This window comes from Bombina bombina, chromosome 2, assembly GCF_027579735.1.
Source record: "Bombina bombina isolate aBomBom1 chromosome 2, aBomBom1.pri, whole genome shotgun sequence".
Lineage (NCBI taxonomy): Eukaryota > Metazoa > Chordata > Amphibia > Anura > Bombinatoridae > Bombina > Bombina bombina.
Window position 1 is genome coordinate 957,435,237 of NC_069500.1, and position 15,075 is coordinate 957,450,311.

The window sequence follows — 15,075 nt, forward strand, 5'->3', positions numbered from 1 at the left end:
GGAGTGGGCCAGAGCTACATATTCTAGCTGAAGAGAATTAGTTCATTTGTCAGAGAAGTAGGAAAGAAGAAGAGAAGAAACTATTTTGGACAGGAGTAGAGGGAGCTGCTGGATGTTAACCAAATGATAAAGAGCTCTTCTGGTGACTGTGCTTTCACAAGGAACATGAAAAAAGGAATTTAACAGTAAATAAAAAAATGATTTTAACTACAGCTATCTGTGAGATTAAACATGTTCAAAGTTTTTTTTTCTTCAGTTTAAGATCTATGTATTTTCCAATTTATATTTTTACATTTGAAACCTTATGTTTAATATGGAAGCTTTTATAGAATACAGGTATACCTCACTTTACAGCGCTTCGCTAATGCAGCGCTTTGTGGAGCTGAAGTTCAGCCTCCAAGGATTTTGAAACAGTGCTGTAATCATCGTGAGATTGCAAGAAAAGTGACTGTTACCATTTTATTATGCTTAGTTCACTCTGTTTACATCATTACAGTGCAATCTGTGTCTCAGTGCTATAGTCTGGCAAATTTTACTACAGTAATTGTCACTATTTTACAGGTACAGTATTTATTGAATACTAATTGAATACTGTGCCGTGCTAGTGTTAAACTAAACGTAGCTCTATTGCACCACTAATATTTGTTAGTTCAAACATTTTTTTAAGTCTTTAAACATACTGGCAAGTGAAAAGAAAGCTAAAACTGCCGTGTTTCACTTTAAGGCGGTTTTCACTTTACAGCGGGGCTCCGGTCCCTAACCCGCTGTATGAGCGGGGTATACCTGTACCCGTTTTACAGTAAAATGAGTGATTAGTTTAAAGGGACAGAAAATTCTAAGAGAATAATTATAGCATGCATATGAAAGAGCACTATATTAAACATGTTAAAATATTTTCCTTCAAAAAGATTGAGATAAAGTTGTTTTGGTTTTGAAGCTAACAAAAAGTCCAACTAGGCCTGAAGGCCTGATTGCTTACTGGCTAATCTCCTACTGCTTTATTGGTGGACAGTGACACATCTTAAAGACCTTAATTTTGTTCCATTAATGTCATTAAATCTAAAACTTTCTTTAATTGCTTTGTGACTTTCCCCCGTAGGTGTGCTGTGAAAGTTTGGAAGGGAAAACCTTTTTTTCGAAGAAGGATAAACCACTTTGCAAGAAACATGCTCATGTTGTGAACATCTGAAGACATCCAGAGCCAAATTGCGTGCTTCTGCTTCCTAAGAAATCTGCAATACTAAAATCTGTTGTTAAAAATTATGTTGGCAGACAGTTCGACCCTTTATCTACTAATGTCTATAGGAAGTCTGATATATAAATCTTGGTATTTGGTTTAGTTTATGTAAAATTCAGATGCTGCTGTGCTGTTTGAAACTATCTTGCACAACCTAAAGTGTAAATCTAACTTATTTAGGGTCACATCTTTATTCTATGCAAAGTTCCTCTTATAAAATAGCTGTAGATAATGTCAGCATAGCACGGCTTGTTCATTGTTACAGCATAATATAAAATCGTAAATAATCTGCTTGTTGCACATACTCATTGGTTTAGCACACTTAGAACTCCAATACAAATAATAAGACGGACACACTGAGATGTACATTTATTATTATTATCATTTATTTGTATAGCACGGCCAAATTCTGTAGCGCTGGAAGCAGTGGGGTACGACTAAACAATATGGGCTGTTATATATGTGAAATTAAAGTCTATCTAATCTCATTAGTATTTGACAGAATGCTTTTAGACTAAAGTGTTGACAATGAATAGATTTTATTTAGGAAAATACCAATATTGTAGTATCCTACTCCACTGAGTGAATTCGTTTTGTGTTAACAAATAGATGAAATTGTGCCTTTTTCATACTATGGTTGCGCTTGTGTATGGGTGTAGGAGATAAGGACATTATTCAAAGTCACTACAAATGTTTGTATGTTATAATCCTGTTATATTAGTATAGTGGATTATGAACATTAAATATTCACACAACAATGGGATTTCTAGAACAAAACATCCAAAGTGTGAACAGAATATACTATTTCTCAAAAAAAATTAAAAAAATTAAAGGAACGGTAAAGTCAAAATTAAACTTTCATGATTTAGATAGAGCATGCAATCTTAAACAACTTTCCAATTTACTTCTGTTATCAAATTTGCTTTTTGTATCTTTTATTGAAGCGTAGAACTAGGTAGGCTCATAGGAGCTCAGGAGTGTGCACGTATCTTAAGTACTCTACGGCAGCAGTTTTGCAACATTATTTGTAACTTTGTTATACAATGTTGCAAAACACTGCTGCCATAGAGTACTAACGAAAGGTGCACACTCCTTATGAACCTACCTAGTTTTACTCTTCATTAAAAGATACCAAGAGTACAAAGCAAATTTGATAACAGAAGACAATTGGAAAGTTGTTTAATATATATATGTTTATGGTTGGCATGAGGATCGTTGTTTTTTTTTTCAGATTGTGGACTCTGGTAGCCATGTTGTTTCTGTTATGTGGCAATGCAGAAGGTATTCGTGGGAAGTTTAGAATTATGTTGTTGTTCTTTCACATTGTTTCATATTAATGTATGTGTTTTACATGTTTAGCACATAAAGCTGTATTGTCCAGTTTTATACAAACCCAGAAGATGTGATTTCTTTCAAAATAAGGAAAGCAGACTTACAGGAGTTGATTGGGATTTGGTATTTCTTTTATAAAACATCCTTAATTTTTTTTAAAGGAACTATAAAATTATATAATGAAGTGCTGTTCAGCATTTGTAGGTTGTCAATGAGGTTTTTTAATTTATGCATAAAAAAAAGAGTTCCATGCTTTTTGTGATGCAAAAGTAAGCTTTAAGACAACTATATAGTTATAGTTAAAGTGCTTTGAGTCCCACTAGGTGAAAGGCGCTATATAAATACTAGTTATTATTATTTACAATCTTTACCCTGCTTGCGTACATGGCTGTAACATGACAATGTAATTATGCCATTATCTTAACTTCTATTTTATGATCATTTAGCATTTGTTTCAGTTTCCCAGGCAATTATGGGAGGGATACAGATATCAGATTCCTTCATGCTTATATGTTATCTGAGTGTGAGTGCATATGTATGCATAGAGGAACAGCATTAAATATGTGCCTTTGAAAAGTTCTATGACAACTTTTCTGTGCTTCTTTAGGGGGAGATACCTTGAACAAATGAAGAGTATTATTATGCAGGCTGATAAGATTGTTTCTTTATTGGTCACATCTCCTTAGCAGTTAATGTGCCACAAAACATATTGAGATCTGTGCATATCCTAAAAGGGCTAGTTAAAATAGTTTGCATAAAAAAATGGTTTAAAAATTACTGGCAATTTTTTTTTAAAATAATTTTCAAAAATAAGCAAAATGAATTACATAGCCATGTTGTTTGGAGTAGTCTGATCCACCCCCATATATTTAGCTCCCGAAAGACAGGCGTTGTATTTCACAGCTGCTTATTTGCTTCTAGGCATGCTTCAGCAAATCATGAGTGTTAAAGGGACACTAAACCCATTTTTTTTCTTTCATTATTCAGATAGAGCATGCAATTTTAAGCAACTTTCTAATTTACTCCTATTATCAATTTTCTTCATTCTTTTGCTATCTTTATAAGCAGGAATGTGATGCATAGGAGCCAGGCCATTTTTAGTTGAGAACCTGGGTTATGCTTGCTTATTGGTGGGTAAATGTAAGCCTCCAATAAGCAAGCACTATCCATGGTGCTGAACCTAAAATGGGCTGGCTGCTAAGATTTTTTTTCCTGCTTTTAAAATAAAGATATCATTTTTTCTTCGTTCTCTTGCTAATAGGAGGCGTAAATTAGATAGTTGATTAAAATGTCATGCTCTATCCGAATCATGAAAGAAAAAAAATTGGGTTCATTGTCCCTTTAAAGTCGACATTCTACCAAAGCAAAGGTAGATATAGATACAGCCATAGAAGGAAATGTGTGTGGGGAGTTAGAGCTGTACAATTCGGAAACTTAAAAAGAAAGGTTCAATGGCGAGACACTGCAGTATAATTTACAGGTAAAGTAATTAAAGTACATATTCTATTTTGTCTCCATCCCAGCGTGTTTTATGTCCTTTTAAATATGTTTAAAAGTTTCAATTGCATTAGACAAATGTTCAATAATATCATTTGAAATTATACTGACAAATGCTTGATGAGTCTAGCGGGGCCATCAAGGGCAGCAAGTAAGCTAGAAATTCATGATTTCAAATCTTAAATCATGCCTTACTTATTTCAATAAGAGACTATTAAACCCTTCTTTCTGGTTTGTAAGTTTATAAGTAAATATGAATGGATGCAGGATCAAAAGCCTGAACCTGCTATGATGTAAAATAAATAAATAAGGACATTAACTTTCATGTAAATTGATAAGCATTGATTGCTTTACTGAAAATTTAAGACAAATATAGTAACTTTGTTACTGTTTTGTGTTTTTAATCTTGAATGTTCTATTGTGACTTTGAAAAAGACAAATTTTGTGTTAGATACAGAAGCACATCATCAGCATTTATTTACAGAAACACCTACTGTGATGCATTATTGAGTTGCACAATGATATGAAAGGGGAAATCTGTAAGTGGTGTGTAATGATTGGCTAGGAACGAAAATGTGATAGCGCAATTTACACCAACACTACAAACTGAGTCTAGATAATTGTGACTTGGCTAGATGTATTACATGTGCATTAAATCTAGTATTTGATCATTTTTCATGATAATCCTTAAAGGCACATTAAAGTTAATCTTATTTTAGATCCAGAAGAGGGTATCTCTATCTATTTATTTATCTATCTATCTATCATCTATCTATCTATCTATCTATCTATCTATTTATCTTTCATGATTCTCTGCTGGGTAAAATAACTTGTTTTTATTCAATTGGGCATTTTCCCTGTCGGCTATTAGGGCTGTGGGAGCTGTCCATATCAGCCAATAAAGAGTTGGCCCCCAAGACCTAATTGTGCTTAAAGGTGCATTTCCTATTCATTTTAATATCATTTAAAATAACTTTAACTTGGCATTGTGTTATGCAAAATATATTCAATGGAATATTTAATTGCTACTATGCATGATATCAATATTTTAAGTTTAACATCTCTTTAATAAACGGTTGTTAATTCTGTATTAAATACATGTACTTTACTTTTTAATCTATTCTTATATTTTGATGCTGACCTTTATTGTTAAAGTATTAGAGATCTTATTTGATGCTAATTTATAAGTCTGTAAATTTTAATGGTGATTGGGAGAAAAATATGATAGCCAACACGTTGGCCTTTAAGTCTTTAATATTTGTAATGCTTTGTTATGGAATTCAATATAAACAGTTGTTTTATTTTAATACTACAGAATAATCTGTGTAACATATTTAGCATACTTGAAGCTATAATGGAAAATTTATAATTATTAATATTTTTAGGCAGCAGCTTTGAATAATGGTCATGTTAGTAAAAATTTTATAAGTTCTTAAAATACGATCCTCATAAATGTTAATGGACATACGTCAAGAATTTAGACTTCTTATCATTGTTTTGGGGGTTTTTTGCACTGTTTTCAAGTTTCTGTTTAAAGGGACAGTCTACTATAGAATTGTTATTGTTTTAAAAGATAGATAATTCCTTTATTACCCATTCCCTAGTTTTGCATAACCAACACAGTTATATTAATATACTTTTTACCTCTGTTATTACCTTGTATCTAGGAACCTTCTTCCAGCCTCCTGATCACATGACTGAGACTGTTTATTATCTATTGTCTTAAATTTAGCATTGCATTGTGCTAGATCTTAAATAACTTTCTGTGCCTGAACACAGTGTTATCTATATAGCCCACGTGTACTTTCTGTCTTTTTGTGTTGAAAAGAGATATAAAAGCATGAGATAAGAGGCAGCCCTCAAAGGCTTAGAAATTAGCATATGAGCCTACCTATGTTTAGTTTAAACTAAGAATATCAAGAGAAAAAAGCAAATTTGATGATTAAAGTAAATTGGAAAGTGGATTTAAATGAAAAGTCCTATCTGAATAATGAACGTTTAATTTATACTAGACTGTCCCTTTAAACAGCAAGTAATCTTATAAATATTTTTTTTTTTAACATTTTAGAATTCTTCTATACATATATATTGTTTCAATACTGATTAATTGCATATAATTATAACCCTTTTGGGCAGTATATTAAAGTAATATACTAAATGTACAAATTCACTAAGTAATCCTATTTATTTTCCATTAGTAGTTAGAAAATGGAAGGATAATTTGTTTGGCTGAATTGTTTACAATGAATGTTGCACCACCAAATTATTTGTTTTAAAAGTAACTGAAACAGTCAGGGCCAGTGCCATTTTATCTCTCTGAGTTGATAGTGGAAGAAGATAACAGCTTTCAACATAGAAAAAGTTATATACCCATCCATATTACTGTAGTTCTACTCTGGCCTCTGAGTTGTATTTTCCTATGGAATAAATCCATTGGCTATTGTTTGTAAAACATTCTTGACTGCACAAGGTAAGGTAAAGATTAGAGAACGTGTGCAAGATGGACACACAAAGACAACACAAAACATAAGTTATGTTTGATAGACTTGAGCATTAGAGGCACAGAGGATGAGAGAAAGAACTGTGAATCATTGCCTGCCTCCATATGCAATTTGTTATACACACATAAATTCTAATTGTACCAAATATTGCTTTCAGATGGTGCTTTTTACTTTCATATATACTTTTGAAAAAGTTCCTTATGAAAGCCAACATTTCTGCATACAATGCACATGTAGGTGTTATATCACATTATTTGTCTGTTATAAATGGCAGGTCAAAGCAGCTGGTGTATAAAAACTGTAGACCTAGAAGTGTTTTCTTAGATTCAGTCAAATTAAACTTTTTTTTTTAAAGTCATATAACAAAAATTACTGAGCACATTGTTGCAAAATTGTTATTTTGTTGTCAACATTTTCAGGGTTTTGCCAATTCATTACAGTCAAGTGTTTAGCTGAGCAACAGCAGGTAGTGGTGTTTAATGAGCCTCTGTTCATGAAGTGATAAATATGGGCAGCGAACGGTGCCTGCAAGTTGTGATCCCAGATGGACCTGCAAATGTTTGCTGTCTAGAGAATGACAAATCTGGTCTTTAAGTTGGAAAGGTACATTCTAGTGTCAAATAAGATGGTCTCTTTTTTTAAAGCATTGTTTACTTTTAGTTTAACCCTGTAAATCATATTTTCTTTATGGATTGGAATGTTTTTGGTGAGCTCTTAAGCATTAAAGTAGCTGCAATGCAATGTATCTCTCAATACAAAGCCTCCAGTGTTGAAAACAATGGTATAAAGTACAGTGCAAGAAACTTCTAAGAGACTCGAATATACCTCTTTGTTGTTTTGGATTTATATCCCTATATATTCATATGGGTTGTTATACTTCTTGATACAAAAGTATTGGTTGTAATTCATTTTCTGGAATTCTGAATATCCATTGCATTAGTTTTGCCATATATGACGGTAATTATGTATTTGCTTTACACTCTAGACTTCTCATATAATCTGCTTCACTATAAAAAGTAGATGTGTGCAAACTGCATTGTATTATTTAAACATCCTGAGTGAAGATACTCTTATGCGTAGGCATATATATTAATACAGTTGTTACTATTTGGTCACAATACAATCAATACGTTAAGGATATGGTTTGGGGACATTTAATTTGTCATATGTACACTTCATTTCCACATTAATCAGTTTGCAACTATGAGGTGATTCACAGCCAGCTTAAGACTGCAAATTAGTTTCAGATGTCCATTTTATTTACTAAATCTTGCACTTCAGGGAAAAATCTGCTAAATTCAATACTAAATTTGGATTCTGATACAATACAGAGCAGTATGCTTCTTATTTTCCTCTTCTATGCAAATCATACACAAATGAGTATGTATGTGTGAGCATATCTATATATGTATGTGTGTTTGTGTGTGTGAAAATATATATATATATATATATATATATATATATATATATATATATATATATATATATATATATAATTAGATACTACATGTATTGTACACATTGCAGTTTCAGATTACAGATGGAAGATAACCAAACATATAAATGTCTGATATAAACCTTTTTTTAATCTGCAAACAATATGCTAAAATCATTGTCAGTCTGGAATGTATCTGATCACTATAACAGAAATGTATTTGCTTTTCAATAGAAAGACAGCAGTAATAATAATTACTAATAAAATGTAAGAAAGCTACATCTGAACAAATTCTGGATGCTATGTGTACCAAAGACCAGTCACTGTGTCAATCCCCGTTTAGCAATACTGTCTGTCATTTTTTTTTCTCTGCCATCACTAAATGTTTGTGAAATAATACATTAAATGAATCAACACAATGTTTATCCATGTAATAGGGAATAAAATGTAACATTTAACAGTGCACATAAATAAAAGGCTTTTGTTTACCAAGAATGGTTGTGGACTTTTTAATGTATTTGTATAATGTTTTAGTAACTTGCAGCATTATTGTGAGCTGTGCAGTGGAACAGGAAAATGATAAAACTGTGGGGGTTTTTTTTTTTTTTTTTTAATTCTCTTTTTTTTTTATAACAGAATAATTACAGAATATACCCATATATAATCATGAACATCAAGTATCAAATCCAAATATCATTGAAATCTTGACAAATTAGGAGAACGGAGATAAAGATTGACTGCTTAGTTATCATTTTCTAAAGTTACAATTAGAATTCTAATAAAGCAAATAGAATTAATATATTATTGAGGAAACGGAACTAACAACAAAAAAAGAAGTTTGTCACCCCCCCATCTTATCACTGAAATTCCCCAAATATAATATAATATATGGTTTACTTCAATTAGTACCTGTTAAGTCACTTAACAGGTACATTACAGAACCAGAAGGCCCCTATTGGGCCCAGGAACGTGGGAAATGTCCTGCATAAACACTTTTTAGAACAAAATTTGTATTGCGAAAAGGGCACAACAATTGCACTTGTACATTGTCAGGTAGAGTTTGAGTAAATGCCAACCATTTATGAAAGAAACATTCTAATTGGTTGTTTGGATTCTGTAAAGAATGATGTTCTATAATAAGTTGAGCAATCAACATTTTATTGAAATGAAGAAATGTAGGTGTGTAGGTTGCCTTCCAGCTGTTGTTGAGCAAGAGGTTCCTAGTTTGTAATATAATTGTGTTCATTAAGTTATTATTTCGGCAGTCCATTAAGTAACTTGTAAAAAAAAATATGGTGTGGGGCAATGGAGAACTCAAGACAAAGTACTTTATTCAGCCAATAATTAATCTGAGTCCATAACTGAAATTTTATGACCTGACCAAAAGTAATGAAGAATACCTGCCTGGCCGGAACTACATTGAGCAAATTATAGATTTTTTTTTATACCATTTGGATAATTTCTCTGGAGTATACAGACATGAGCTGTTAACTTTACATAAGATCTCTGCAAGTTGGGATCAAGATTTACAAATCAATTTAAAACTATTTTGAATGGCTTGAATTTGAACATCCTGATGGGTTTTCTGCCATTTTGCTTGAAGCCACTTCCCATAGTGCCCAAATCTGACGATGAAAACTAGTAGATTATAAAGAAATAGAATGCACCCATCCTGGAATAGTCTAATCCCATTATGGAGAAGACCAAGGGGACAGTCAAGGCCATATTTAGTCCAGAGGTCAGAGATATAGTGCCTAATTTGAAGGAAACAAACAAGTCTCTTTCTTTCATGTAATTGATAAGAGTCCATGAGCTAGTGACATATGGGTTATACAATCCTACCAGGAGGGGCAAAGTTTTCCCAAACCTCCAAATGCCTATAAATACACCCCTCACCACACCCACAATTCAATTTTACAAACTTTGCCTCCTATGGAGGTGGTGAAGTAAGTTGTGCTTAGATTTCTACGTTGATATGCGCCTTCTCAGCATTTTGAAGCCCGATTCCTCTCGGAAAATATTTTCATTATTTTAAACCCCATTCCTATATGCCCTCTTGCATTTTATCTCTATCAGAGGGCAATGCTGTTTGCATTTTTTTCCCATTCCTGAAACTGCCCATATAAGGAAATTGATAATTTTACTTGATATGTTGTTCTTTTCTCTTACATTTGCAAGATGTCTCAATCTGATCTGTCTCAGAAATCACTGTTGGAATCCTGCTGACTGATAAACAGTTATACCAAAGCTAAGACATTTGTTGTAATCTTGTGGAGATTATATCTCCAGCTGTGGTTTGTAATAAGTTGTCATGATAAACTTTTACATGAAGAGAATGTGTCCATCAGTAATAGTACATTGCCTGTTGTTGTTATTTTAACCATCTAATGTACAAGATATACCTGTGAATTTATAAGAATTTATTGTGATTCTATTCAGAAGGCTTTATCTGCACATCCCGCCTTCTAATAAATGTAAAGTCTTTTAAAACTTCTCACCGACAACATACTGAATTATATCCTCTGATGAGGATCTATCTGATTCAGAAGATCCTTCCTCAGATATTGACACTGACAAATCTACTTATTTATTTTAAAATGGAGTACATTCGTTCTTTGTTGAAGAAGTGTTGATTATATTGTTGATTATATTGGATATTGAGGAGACTAGTGGTTATTCCAGAGGTTTTTCCAGTTCCTGATGCTATTTCTGATATGATTTCTAAGGAATGGAATAGGCCTGGTACTTCTTTTATTCCTTCTTTAAGGCTTAAAAAATTGTATCTTTTGCCAGCAGTTGGATTGGAGTTTTGGGAACAGATCCCCAAAGTTCATGGGGCTATCTCTACTCTTGCTAAACGTATTACTATTCCTAAGGAAGATAGTACTTTTTTTTTATAGATCCTTTAGATAGGAAACTTTAATCTTATCTAAGGAAAGCTTATTTATTTTCAGGTCTTCCTTCTTAGGCCTGCAATTTCTTTGGCTGATGTTGCAGCTGCTTCAACTTTTTGGTTGGAAACTTTAGTGCAACAAGTACTCGGATAATGATTTGTCTAGCATTGTTAACTTGATTCAACATGCTAATAATTTCATTTGTGACTGCCATTTCTTGATCAATCATCAAAATTGATGTTAAATCTATGGCTTTGTGGCTTAAATCTTGGAATGCTGATATGACTTCTAAGTACCAATTGCTATCTCTTTCTTTCCAAGGTTATAAATTATTTGGTCCACAGTTGGATTCAATAATTTTAACTGTCACTGGGGGGAAGGGAGTTTTTTTGCCTCAGGATAAAGATCTAAGGGTAAATCTAAAGCTTCTAAACCATTTTTGTTCTTAAATAAGTAACATAAACCTACTTCTTTCCCCCAAGGAATCTGTTTGCAACTGGAGCCTTCTTCAAATTGGAATAAATCCAATCCATTTAAGAGATCAAAACAAGCCCCCAAGTCCGCATGAAGGTGCAGCCCTTATTCCAGCTCAGCTGGTTAGGGGGCAGATTAAGATCTTTTTAAAATGTTTGGATAAATTCTGGTCCAAAATCATTGGATTCAAAATATTGTCTCTCAGGGGTACAGAATAAGATTCAGAGTAAGACCCGCCTGTGAGAAGATTTTTTCTTCTCTCACGCCATTCAGCAAACCCAGTAAAGGCTCAGGTTTTCCTGAAGTGTGTTTCAGACCTGGAGTTATCTGGGGTACTCATGCCAGTTCCGTTTCAGGAACAGGGTCTGGGGTTTTATCTCAAACTCCTATTCATTGTCCAAAGAAAGAAAATTCATTCAGACCAGTTTTGGATCTAAAAATTTTGAATTCGATATGTAAGAGTACAACTTTCAAAATTGTGACTATTCTGCCTTTTGTTCAGCAAGGGCAATTATATGCCCACAAAAGACTTACAGGATGCATGTCCTTCATATTCTGATTCATCCAGACTCGCTATCAGTTCCTGAGATTCTCTTTTCTAGACAAGCATTACCCCAATTTGTTGCTCTTCCTTTTGGCCTAGTGACAGCTCTAAGAATCTTTTCAAAGGTTCTCGGTGTCCTACTATCGGTTATCAGAGAGCGGGGTGTTGGGGTGTTTCCCTTATTGGACGATATCTTGGTACTTGCTCAGTCTCTTACGTTCTGCAGAATCTCAACACAATCAACTATGTTGTTTCTTCGAAGACATGGTTGGAGGATCAATTTACCAAAAGTTCTTCTGATTCCTCAAACAAAGGTACCCTTTTTTAGGTTTACCAGATAGATTCAGTGTCACATGACTTTGTCTCTAACAGACAAGAGACATTGAAATTGGATGCAGCCTGTCGGATCCTTCAGTCTCAGTCATTCCCTCTCAGTAGCTATGTGCATGGAAGTTTTAGGTCTCATGACTGCAGCATCGGACGTGATCCCCTCTTGCTCGTTTTCATATGAGACCTCTCCAGCTTTGTATGCTGAACCAATGGTGCAGGGATTATACAAGGATATCACAATTCATATCCCTTAAATCCCAATGTTTGACTTTCTCTGACTTGGTAGTTAGATCACCATCGTATAATTCTAGGGGCCTCTTTTTTGTTCATCCAACCTGGACTGTGATCACAACAGATGCGAAGTCTTTCAGCTTGGGTGCTGTTTGGGGATCTCTGACAGCATAAGGGGTTTGGAAATCTCAAGAGGCGAGATTTACCAATAAATATTTTGGAACTCCGTGCGATTCTCAGGCGGCTTCAGTTTTGGCCCTCTGTTGAAGACGAGAACTGTTCATTTGTTTTCAGGACAGACAATATCACAACTGTGACATATGTCAATCATCAGGGTGGGACTCGCAGTCCTCAAGCTAATAAAAAGAAGTATATCGGATACTTGTTTGGGCGGAATCCAGCTCCTGTCTAATTTTCAGCGGTTCTATCCAGGTATAGACAATTGGGAAGCCGGATTACCTCAGTCGTCAGACTTTACATCCGGGAGAATGGTCTTTCCACCCAGATGTGTTTTTTAAGTTGTTCAGATGAGTGGCTTCTAGAAATAGATCTGATGGCATCTCATCTAAACAAGTGACTTGCCAGGTACCTGTTCAGGTCAGGGATCCCTCAGGCGGAAGGACGTGGATGCATTGACACTTCCTTGGTGTTATCAACTGGCTCTATATTTTCCCGCCTCTAGTTCTTCTTCCAAGAATGACTATCCCAAAATATCATGGAGCAATCGTTTGTGCTGCTGGTGGCTCCACTATGGACTCACAGGTTTTGGTATGTGGATCTTGTTCGGCTGTCCAGTTGCCAACCTTGCAATGCCACTCTCCATTAAGGCCAGACCTTCTATCTCAAGGTCTGTTTTTCATCAGGATCTCAGATCATTAAATTTAAAGGTATGAAATCGAACGCATAGTGCTTAGTCATAGAGGTTTTTCTGACTCCATGATTAATACTATATTGCAGGCTCGTAAATCTGTTTCTAGAAAGATTTTTATTGAGTTTGGAAGACTTACATTTTATGGTGTTCTCATAAATTCTCTTGGCATTCTTTCAGAATTCCTAGAATTTTACAGTTTCTTCAGGATGGTTTGGATAAGGGTTTGACTGCAAGTTCCTTGAAGGGACACATCTCTACTCTTTCTGTTTTATTTCACAGAAAGATTGCTAAACTTCCTGATATTCATTGTTTTGTGAAGGCTTTGTTTCGTATCAAGCCTGTCATTAAATCAATCTCTCCTCCTTGGTTTTGAAGGCTTTACAGGCTCCTCTGTTTGAGCCTATGTATTCTTTGGACATTAAACTACTTTCTTGGAAAGTGTTGTTTCTTTTTGCCATCTCTTCTGCTAGAAGAGTTTCTGAATTATCCGCTCTCTCTTGTGATTCTCCTTTTCTAATTTTTTAATCAGGATAAGGCAGTTTTGCGGACTTCATCTTAAATTCTTACCTAAGGTTGTGAATTCTAACAACATTAATAGAGAATTGTTGTTCCTTCCATGTGTCCTAATCCTAAGAATTCTTTGGAGAGATCTTTACATTCTTTGGATGTGGTGAGAGCTCTGAAATATTATGTTGAAGCTACTAAATATTTCAATAAGACTTCTATTCTATTTGTATCTTTTCTGGTTCTAGGAAAGGTCAGAAGGTTTCTGACGTTTCTTTGGTTTTGTGGTAAAGCTTTTGATTCATCAAGCCTATTTTGGAGTCGGGTCAAGCCCCGTGTCACATCCTTATGGGTAATGATGGGTTAATCCTTTCAGCCTCAGTCTCATTCTGCAACACCTCTTATTAGGCACACCTTGTTTAGTAACATTGCTTGGTATTGAATGTCCTAACTACAGAGATACTAGCTCTCCGATAACTTCGGATACTTTTGTCCCAACCTTATGCTTTAAGACTCTTGCTGAGACTTTCTCTGACTTCCGCATCAGAACTTCTTACTTTCAGCAAGTACCGCTGTACCGGATCCTTCTGTCTCCCTCTCCAGCAGGGTTGTTTCAACTCCAGATTCTACACGCTCAGCTGTTTGCGGGGTGACGTCACCGACGGCCCGCATCAGATTCATCCGCAACCCCACGCTGCAAACATCTCTCCGGCTGCTCTCTGCTACTTTACACCGCTCTGCTCTGTAAACTGTAACATCGCTCTCAGCCACAGGCAACTCTGGTACAACTACTACGATTGGTAACGATCTTTGACTTTTTATTTGTCTCATGTTATTTCAGTAGTATCACTCACCTTACATAATCAGTATCTACCTTGCTCATCATATCTGTGTGATCACTTACCATACATCCATTCTATCCACCATGTTTGTCTTGCTAGTTTTAGTGTCATCCAGATATTGACACTGAGCTAGTAAATAACATATATTACATCCTAAGTACTTTATACAGGTGTCAGAACCCTACTTGTATATATTTATGCTTGGGATTACACACCTAAATTTAAACAATTTATGATATGAACTGTTACATTACTGAGTCCTAATTCTACTATGACCTAAAAGTAACTTAGTAAATCTACTTATAATAGTAATAACGAGACTCTTGTATGTCTGGGTCTGTTACAGGAATACCAAGCCCAAAAAAGATATATTGGTGTAATGA

The 15,075-nt window shown here is 34.6% G+C and overlaps 1 protein-coding gene across 7 annotated transcripts in view; it reads left to right on the plus strand.

The window, feature by feature from the left end:
* Window positions 1-8,497, plus strand: part of PDLIM5 (PDZ and LIM domain 5) — a 350,516-nt gene extending 342,019 nt beyond the window's left edge. For all 7 annotated transcript variants that reach the window (XM_053703441.1, XM_053703442.1, XM_053703443.1 and 4 more), the window contains one exon: window positions 1,100-8,497. In XM_053703441.1, the coding sequence (XP_053559416.1) occupies window positions 1,100-1,189 (90 nt within the window). In that variant the 3' untranslated portion in view covers window positions 1,190-8,497. The remainder of the gene's footprint in view (window positions 1-1,099) is intronic.
* The last annotated feature ends 6,578 nt before the right edge of the window (window positions 8,498-15,075 follow it).